A 9,641-nucleotide genomic window follows, 5' to 3' on the forward strand; every position below is an offset into this window, starting at 1 on the left:
CCCTCTTAGTTTGCATGTGGCAATAGTGTGATTGTTCCCTGCAGCACAGTGACGGCCTGTCCAGATATGTTGATTCTTCCGTCGTCTCTCACTTCTAGTTCCAGCTCCCCGCCTCGACTGGAGCACTGGTAAGCTACACAAACACACGGGATAATGAGTGGCAGTATGGTTCAGCTCAGTAGTAATGAACTGTTTATAGTCAGAAAACGACACCTGTTATCAAGTTAATGACACATTGTTTGTAAAAATTGCACTGGTTTAGAGTTTGACACGTTGCTGATCAAATCAAATGTTAATGTGGAGTTAGTTAAATTACCCAGCATTTTCTTCTTTCCTAGTTTCTTAGACCAGTAGCTACCCAGCACAGTGTGGGCAGAACCTGCAGGGACACAAGGCATAAGAAATTTACATTTCATAAGACACATTGAACATTTACCAACTATACTGCGTGGGTGCTAGACATCTGACATTGTACATTGCACGATTTTGTATTTTTGCCAGTACTTGCTGCTTGTATACAAATGTGTAGGATTACTTAATTATCAGAAAGTACTTTTTTGCAACATATTACACACACTGTAACCCAACAAAGACTGTCTGTGTTAGTAGGGCTAGTAGAAGTAGTCTACCAGTGACTGGATCCTCAGGGATGCCATTCCATGGAGCAAAGAATCTGGAGTAGAAGTCGTATCCTGGCTGACAGTCTGGGGATCCTATTGGCAGATAAAGAACAATTTGATTAACATGTCATATTTGTTGGCTAATAGGCAAAAACCTCCAATGGGCATTTAAATGCAACATATAGACACACTAATAAAGTCTAACTAATAAAGGTTTTAGCATTGCAATTTATTACTTAAAAGACTATGCATGTCTTAACTTTGGTACCACTGTACATTTTGAAATTACTGCATGTGGTCCGGCCCAACAGGTCATGAAACTGTCCAACAATATCCCTTAGCTCCTGTTACCTTTCATGGTGATGATTACTCCTTTGACTCTTCCACTCGTCTCACTGCTCTGAAGAGCAACAGGATCAACTTTCAGACTGGTTAGCACTGACCTGCAGAAAAGACACATGCAGTACATAAGCAGGGTCACAAACAAACATGGTGAGACACAAGTGAGAGATTTAGGACACACTGCCCGTTTGTGAAGATGAATAACTATTAGACTGTGTACGTGCATGTGCATATGTGCGTTTTGATTGTAACCTGTCACAGCTGTCAGCCAGTCGAACCAGCAGTTTCTTCGTGTTGGAGCTCAGATATACATCCTGGATCGGGTGGTTTCCAACCGCAGCCTGTATCCCACATGCAGAAGCAGAGACACCGTTAATCATCCACACACAAACACAGGAATGCAATCGCACTGGCATACTACTACACATATAGACAGTAAAGCAGAAGTGTACTGTAAAACATGTTGTCTTGCTGACAGGTGTCTTACTAACCTTGATGATGTCTCTGAACTCATTGGCATCCTGAAAAAAACAAATTTTAGAAAACAAACCGTTAGAAGAATAGCATTGTGTTGTCTTTTCAAATACTTTGCAAAGTTACTAAACAACTTTCTTTTGGAAAACCTTGGAATGCAGAATGTTTGAGTTCTGCTAATCCAGCTACAGCTGAATCTTAACATTTCATGTTTTTTGAGACATAATTGAACCTGTAATTGTATTATCCTTGTGTTTATCTGACCACATACTGTACCTCCTGGGTTGGTGGGTTGAGAGGAAAGTCCATGATGTACCCTTCCCCCTGCTGGGTGACAGCCAGATCTCCACTCCTGGTCTCAAACACCAGTTTGGGATTCTCATTCTCTAACGTGAATATATATATATATACACATAGCACATTATGCTCACAGGCTATCTGATGAACTTGGTTTACTGACAGATATGGGTTTCGTTGGCTAACAATACTTTGTCCTTTCTTGTATTTAGCTGCACCGTGTATTTACATGGAACAGTATTACAATATGGACAGCTTTGTTATTGTCAGGTAAATCATTACAAAAGTATTTCAAAATGCCTCCCAGTTAAACTTTATGGATTTCTGTGTTTGTCTTTTCTTTAGTTCCAAAGCAAGCCAATGCATTAACTGGATTTTAACTGGAAATAACCTTGATATGCTGTTCATGTGTGTTTGTTTTGTAACTTACGCTTATACTTGAACAGCACTGCTGCAGAGGCCAGAGTGGCATGACCACACAGATTCACTTCATTGGTTGGTGTAAACCATCGAAGTCGGAACCTTGATCCTTTTAATCACATTGTCAGAAAGGTGCTTTAACACACATCGAACTTTAACATGAAGCCTACACATAATCATCCACAGAGTCTACCATTGAACACAGCAACTTATCTAAAACATTGAGGGAATAAATTATTTGCTTAAAATTTAGCAAAATGTCACCCTATAAAGGGATGTTTGTACATATCCACCAATGAATTTAATGTATTGAATCAAGGAATGTATACATGAAGATGTGTATAGTGATGTGTATATCTATATTTTTCTGTGTACTGGCTGTGAAAACAAATATCCCGCTGGGAAAATGAATCTTAAAAACAAATCTACTTGAGGTGCATATACAGTATGACGTTAATTAAAGTCTGAGACCTATTGGAGTTCTACTATGGTTACTTTAGTGGAAATATTTACATTCATTCAAGAGATTTGTAAGCTGTGCGTGAATGAAAACTGGCATTCCTTTCTGTGCAGTTGTAGGCTACCAGTTGTGAAACTGAGTAACTACATGCTGCATTTTTAACTGACCGCTCATTGCATTGTTCTTCCCATTCCCAACAATGCAAGTCTTAGCTGTGTGTTGTTGCCTGTCAGACTGCTGAGGACAGGTGTTTTTTTATTGAACACAAAGAAGAAAAGTGAGCTCAGTAACATGCACAGAGGTTCACAGCTGTCTTTTTATCTGCAACCAAAATGTCTTAAACAATGTCTGACTTGTCATTCTACCTTTTGTTCCTTATAGCCACTTAGTTTTCTGCAATGATTAGCATGTATATTATGACTTTATCAAAACAACTGCTTAAGTTAGTGGTATATCAATGTAATCCGTTAATCTGTTTGTTTCTCATCAGTGTGCCTGGATTTTCCAAATAGATCCTAAACAGTGAAGGCATAATCGTTAAGTGAGAGTTGTCCATACTTTTTTTTTTTTTTTTTACAATTAAAATCTGCACTTTCCTCTGAAGGTAAAATTGTTTGTGCTTTTTTTATTCCATGAGTTCTGTGTTTGTTGTGATTTATGTACTGCACTTACAGCTACGTTGTGCCCATTTAGCATATATTATACATTATATTATCAAGCCAGTTGGAACGAGCACATTACCATGAAATTAACTTTGCACAATATGATTAACATTGAGGCTCCATTTCATTGGCCACTAGCAGGTATTTACGTCTTTATTGCTTGCAACAGCCTCAATAACGAAGTTGTACATTGGGCAAGGATTGTTTGAAACATTGGGGTAATTATTGTAATAAAATGCTAACCTGTCCCAGACTGGTGCATTTCTGTTGAATGCATCTGACAAGAAACTGATAGCTATGATCAATAATAAATTATGTAATGGTAATATATGATCTGATATTACCTGTGGTAAAATTGTCAGAGGGATTGATCCTGGTGATGAAAGCTGTTTCTGACAGGTTCATCTCTGCTGCTATCCTCTGGTACAAATAATCACTCAGTTCCTTTTAAAACACAATATAAATATTTTGTTGTGACACTGAGAAATGCACATACATGCATAGATTAAAAAATATATATATATTTTACAACAAATTGTGTAATTATGTAACCTATTATGAACAACTAAAACTTGTGAACTTTGCTGACTGAAAATGTCCAGTTGATCAATAAATGTTACAAGGAGCTGTCGTGATCCTTGAACAAACCAAATACACAATTTGAAGTGTCTTTTACTCACATGCATAAGTGGACAAATAGCCGCAGGGTTTCCCTTGAACGGTAAATTTGTGAAGGCGTCTAGAGTAAATACTGGAATCTCCATTATGAATAGACGAAATATGAAAATGGCTTGAAACTAAAACAGTCACAGTGAGGACGGTGAAGTTTTACACAGTCGATCCGCTGCTGTTGATGGACTTTATACCCCGTCTGTTTGGTTTCAGCAGACGCCCCTCAGTGTCACCTCTGGTTGCCAGATTTTCAACCTATGTTTCCAGAGGCATGACTATAGTGTTTAGACGCTTTGTCTAGTGTCGGAACTCGGAAACGAGTTCGTTATTGTCATGTAGGCTAATAGACCTATAATCTCTGCTCACTCACAGGCTACAAACATTTAATGAATTAACTGCGGTCATAACAGTTCAAATGTGCCTTTCGATGAAAAATAATCTAGCCTACTTTTTGGGGTATACGTTTTCCTTACAATGTATGATTTATGCTTTTGTAGATTATCATACCTAAATAATCAGCATGCTGATTTTAGTTTTTTTCACAGTGCAGGCACTATACAGTACTGTTTAACATCCACAGTGTGCATGCCTGCCTGAGTGCAACAAGAGGTATCAATAAATGAATTACTGAACGGGCATACAAAAATTAAATACATTCCATTACCCCCTCGGGGTTTATAAACGCACACAGCCTGTTAACAAGCAATCTTGATAGAACTTTCAGAAATAACATAACCCCTCTTCCTATAACACTTTTATTTATTATTAATAATAATACCAATACTATTAATAACAACGTATACCATTTTTTTTTTTTTTTAAACGTGTCCAAGTCTCGCGACAACGTACCTGATCGGGTTTGTTGATAAGGTTAGTGACACCTGAGGCTCGGGACAGGAGCAGGAGACTGGGGACGGGAGACGACTGTGAGATAATTTCATCGTTTTCAGACATTTGTCACTGACGTCTGACATATTTTGGTCTGGGGATATATTTTGATGACCACTGACATCGTACGACCGTTGGGAATTGAACTAGTCTGCCCTGTACGTTTGACCGCTGTCGGTGTCCTACAGTTAACGTTAGCCTTAGCTGTTAACGTTAGCCCTTAGCTGTTAGCCTTAACGTTAGCTGTAAAGGAAATTTCACCGCCGCGCGGTAACTCGCCGTCTCCAGTCATTTAAATGAGAGCAAGGCGGCAGAGGGAAAGCGGTTTTGATCACGGCTGTAGGGGTATGAAGCGGTTGCCGCCCACGTTAACGCGCACATATTTTGCTATACTTGCCATACCCAGAGATCACCGTGCAGAACCTCTGACGGTAACCGACGGGCAGGAACCACTTTTAAAAAAAAAAAACCGCTTTCTTTTAGGGGAACGATCTTGCAGGTAGGCGATTGCTCCGCGGTGGTGTGAAACCAGCTTGCTAACGTTAATGTTATCAAGCTAACATTAGCCAGTCATCCTGACAGCAGAGGAACATTTGCATCATTAGAGAACCCAGAATCCAGGCTGACAAATATTATCCTGTGGCGACCTTCAAAGAAGTAACTTTACTACAGAATAAATAACGTCATGTTGGATATGTTTGGAAAGGTCTTAAGTTTAACTGTGGTTAGCGTTACGTTAGCTAGCAAGGCTCTTGGTTTTACACTTTGAGACAGTTGGAAGGAGGAAGTAATAAAGGTTAGTTTAACTGTTGTGACAGCCACAATAACGAGCTTTAATGGTGCTAAATGAATAGATTTCCTACCGGGTATTTGTTATTGCATACTGTTTATAATTCCGGGTACACCGTTTTTGTCTCTGGTAATTGTTTAGTTTTATACAGATTACAAACTTGTTTAATACACCAGCTTCCTACAGAAAGGACGTTGTGCAATGCATTATTACATTGAGGATATGCACATATTTCACAGTTGAATACTTCTGTTCTGGTTATAATGTACTGTACAAATAGAAGTAGAAGCAACATGTGGCTTTAATAATCTATAAAGACATTTTAAAGCAGGTTGTTTAACGTATTTATTTATTAAAGCAATCTGCGCAGATAATGCTCAGAATTGTACTGTCCTTAATTTAGACCTTGCGCCCAGGGACTCCACACACTGAGGATTGTTAGGGGGTCAGCGGATACTGGAAGCACAGCGTTATTTAATGATGACTGTGTGACCTGGTCTTTTCCAAGTGTCTGTATTTAATAAAAGTATTATTGACACAGTAATGTAATATGGGGCTGCTATGTTGTGCTCTCTTTGGCAGTGAGGATGTCTTTGAATGAAGAGGGTTATGTGGTTCGGATCAGAGGACTACCCTGGTCCTGCACGCAGGAAGAGGTTGCCAGTTTTTTCTCTGGTGAGAACACACACACACACACACACACACACACACACACACACACACACGTCTTTACAGCTTAAGGCATGATCAGTGTGATTGATATCTAGAACAATAAACACAACTATTTTCCTTTGTGACTTAAGGGCTGCACTGCAAAACCAGTCTGCTCAGCTATGCAATTGAAATCTGCTACAAAACTTTTTTTTCATTGTTTGCATAAGTGGAATCTAACTGGCCTCATAGACATTTTATGTGACCGTCCAATAGTCTTCTCTCTCTCCTACAACCTGTCTTGTTACACAGAAACGACATGGGTTTCCCAACCAAATTTCACACGACTCCAGCCGTTAGAAAGCAGTCAGGATCTCAAGTGGATCAGATAATGGCATATTGTTAGATTCCACTTGCTTGAGCTCCAAATGGCTCAAATTAGATTGGATCTAGTTGTACCCTTTATTCTGAGTTTTTTTTTTTTTCTTCTTTATGACAGGAAATGTTTGTGTAGGCATCCTTTTAAGGAAATCTCAATCGATGTTACTTATTTACAGACTGTGACATCGTTGGGAAAGTAAACGGAGTGTGCTTTACCTACTCCAAAGAAGGACGTCCTAGTGGAGAGGCTTTTATTGAGCTGAAAATGTCTGAGGATTTCAAGAATGCCCTCGCCAAGGACCGTAAATACATGGGACACCGATACATAGAGGGTAAGCAATATAACCATCACAATCACAACAGACTAATGGACCAGTGGGTGTTTACCTGTGTCGACTTTGTCTTTGAACAGTTGCTGCATTATATAACATTACTGATAAAACACAGTCAAAGCGCAACATATTCTTTTGTTTACTCTGTCTCTGTGTTTGCCGTGCATGCAAAAGTTTGTGTCTTAGCTCACCTAGATTGAATTCCCCATACAAATATACATTTGTGTGTGTGTGTGTGTGTGTGTGTGAAGCTTTAAACCAAACTAATGAAAAAAATTGTAATTTTCTAAGTTTAATTGTCCTTTCAGATCTTGACATTGACATGTTTGTGTGCGTGTGTATGTCTGAATCAGTGTTCAAGTCGAACCGTAGTGAGATGGACTGGGTGCTTAAACGTAGCGGCCCTGCTGACTATGACAGCTGCAGCGGCTCCATGTTGCGACTTAGAGGCCTTCCCTTTGGCTGCAGCAAGGAGGAGATTGTTCAGTTTTTCTCAGGTATATAAACTTTTGTAACTATTATTGAATTGTACTGCTATTACACCATTTATGTTAATCTGAGGAATAGTTTTTACAGACACGCTGTAGTTTTTTTTCTTGATTGTAAAACATCACAGTGTAAGGGTGCTGACAGAACTGCAGCTAGCTTTTAAATTGTGCAAAAGAGCATCTTAGCATGCAGTGCAAGACAATCAAATGAGACAAAAGCACTGAAAGCTCTGCATACATTTCACTTATCTCTTGGTTAATATTTGTGTTCAGAGAGGGGGCAGAAGTGCCGCGAAACGCTGCCCGACAGACAGCTCTATGTGTGATTTAGAAAAGATTAGAGGAGCAGAATCGCTTCTTGACTGCCGCAGAGAAATGCACTTTGCGGTGCTCTGTGGCGTTTTGCGGTGCTTCCGCCTCCTGTCTATTGCCCGGCTCGATCTGCTCTGTGCAACGTGCTAGGGCTCCATCAAAAATAGACACGGCATGTATTTTTAGCGGAGCAGCGCGGATAGCCCCTTCTGGGACACTTCTAAAACGCTGGTGGAATCACAAGCATTGTCTAGAGTGGCTGCAATCAGCTGCGCCCGGTGAAATCCAATAAGTCTAGTTTAAGCAAATATAAAACATGCAACACATTTAAATAGCTATTATTCACATGTGAATAATATGATATGATTCAATCAGGATTTATAGTGACTTAACTATGGAATCTGTGTTATTTAGCCTATTATTTCTGTTTTATTTTTTCATCATTTTCTGTTTTAAAGCCATATTTTCCTGTGGATGTTTACATTAAAACTGTTAAAGTGGCTTAAAGAGATCATCACTATCTCTCTGGTAGCATTATGCACATATATAACAATCACAAATATGGTAATAACATTTTAGATATAATCTAATAACGCTTAAAATGTATTACTGCAGCGTCAAAAGGCGCTATGAAATCTTTTGGGTGCACCTAAATGAAAAAGTTAGGCGCACCAGTGCAACCAATGTAAAAAGTTAGTCTGGAGCCCTGCTTCATTAAATAAGGCCAAGAAATAGTTGTAATTAAAAGTCTAAGAACATGTCTACTATCACTTTCTTACATTGTTCCAAGTCTAAAGGCCCAGGTAGACTATAAAGCCACAATATGTAGAATTTCTATCTGACTATAGCGTCTTTAACATTATTCTGGTGGCTAGTTCATATTTGTACAAAAGTGGAACAACGGCCAACTTTACATTTAGAAGCTCTTTTTTTAAAGAGTACCATGGAATTAGGAAATGTGACTTTGATTGTATCACGACAAATTCAAATTCTCGGCTAACTGCACTTTGAACAGTGCTTTCCACTTTACTGATCAAACCAGAACTACACACCACGACATAAGGATACGAAAAAACACTAACATTCAAAGTACATTTTCAGATTTTCCAACACTTAACACTATCTTTTCACATTTTGGATTTCTCTCATATTATAAAGTGGTATTAATTTGACTTGACTTATATTCAGTCAACATGTCTGTGTGTCATGGCCCAAAGGCCTAATGTACTATTATGTATGTATGTATGTATGTTTGTTCTTGTAGTATAGTCATACTGTGTTTACCAATTTGTCCTTGCTATGAAATGTTAGTATGCCTCATATCATGTTAGTGTAAAGCTAACAATTTATTTAGCATGCATATTCTATATGATGTTACTATCATGCCTCCTAAAGGGGGTTCAAAGATAGGCTGGGCTAGTTTGGCTAAGAGGAGACAGTCCCATGACGCTGATCTGGGGTCAGTATTGTGATTATGCTCACTGGCAGCCTTTATCTAAGATAGTCAACACTTAAGAATTATTATGGGACAGTGTGGATCAACACTAATAATTAATGATGTTGAACTAAATTCAGTTAAGTGTAAGAACCTTTTTGGTATGTGTCCACTTTAATTTTATAGCTGCTGACTCCAGGCCAGTATTTGTTTAATCGCCTTGCTGGGCACCTTGTGTAAATACATTTCATACATTCATTCAGAGGTCCCTTTGTTAATGCAGTCTTATCAGATACTACAGCTGATATTTATTAATCCTGAAAGCTCCAGTGATGCAGTGGGTGTTGTTCTTTCTATTCTATACATCTATCAGTCTACCTACCGACCTATGTATTTATGTGTGCTTGGGTTGAAGGG

The 9,641-nt window shown here is 38.8% G+C and overlaps 2 protein-coding genes across 6 annotated transcripts in view; one reads left to right on the forward strand and one right to left on the reverse strand.

Moving 5' to 3' along the window:
• On the reverse strand, positions 1–4,946 carry pbld (phenazine biosynthesis like protein domain containing). Of its 2 annotated transcripts, none has more exons than XM_078250881.1 (10): positions 4,797–4,946; positions 3,620–3,719; positions 2,164–2,262; positions 1,713–1,822; positions 1,454–1,483; positions 1,215–1,303; positions 972–1,063; positions 630–713; positions 317–379; positions 1–133 (listed from the first exon to the last, which is right to left on the reverse strand). In XM_078250881.1, the coding sequence occupies exons 1-10, from the start codon at positions 4,899–4,901 to the stop codon at positions 6–8; spliced, it is 900 nt and encodes a 299-aa protein (XP_078107007.1). In that variant the 5' UTR covers positions 4,902–4,946; the 3' UTR covers positions 1–5. The 2 variants fall into 2 exon arrangements, with proteins under 2 accessions (XP_078107007.1, XP_078107017.1); XM_078250891.1 differs by lacking the exon at positions 4,797–4,946 and adding an exon at positions 3,956–4,329.
• Positions 4,785–9,641, forward strand: part of hnrnph3 (heterogeneous nuclear ribonucleoprotein H3 (2H9)) — a 13,492-nt gene continuing 8,635 nt past the window's right edge. The window contains exons 1-5 of one of the 4 annotated variants that reach the window (XM_078250840.1): positions 4,785–4,873; positions 6,208–6,300; positions 6,834–6,989; positions 7,298–7,486; positions 9,640–9,641. The exon at positions 9,640–9,641 is cut by the window's right edge and continues 137 nt beyond it. In XM_078250840.1, the coding sequence (XP_078106966.1) occupies positions 6,213–6,300; positions 6,834–6,989; positions 7,298–7,486; positions 9,640–9,641 (435 nt within the window). In that variant the 5' untranslated portion in view covers positions 4,785–4,873; positions 6,208–6,212. Of the gene's footprint in view, positions 4,874–5,245; positions 5,335–5,551; positions 5,632–6,207; positions 6,301–6,833; positions 6,990–7,297; positions 7,487–9,639 lie in introns of those variants that run through there. The other 3 variants (XM_078250869.1, XM_078250849.1, XM_078250858.1) reach the window with 3 other exon arrangements.

Source organism: Sander vitreus, chromosome 1, assembly GCF_031162955.1.
Source record: "Sander vitreus isolate 19-12246 chromosome 1, sanVit1, whole genome shotgun sequence".
NCBI classification, from domain to species: domain Eukaryota; kingdom Metazoa; phylum Chordata; class Actinopteri; order Perciformes; family Percidae; genus Sander; species Sander vitreus.

What these genes read in the sequence shown, in the direction of transcription:
- pbld (XM_078250881.1), bottom strand. Translation starts at nt 4,901, where the DNA reads ATGTCTGAAAACGATGAAATTATCTCACAGTCGTCTCCCGTCCCCAGT. An exon ending in CCCTGAGGATCCAGTCACTG is followed by an intron (nt 380 to 629) that starts GTAGACTACTTC and finishes GTGTCCCTGCAG; the next exon opens with GTTCTGCCCACACTGTGCTG. An exon ending in AGGAAAGAAGAAAATGCTGG is followed by an intron (nt 134 to 316) that starts GTAATTTAACTA and finishes GTGTTTGTGTAG; the next exon opens with CTTACCAGTGCTCCAGTCGA.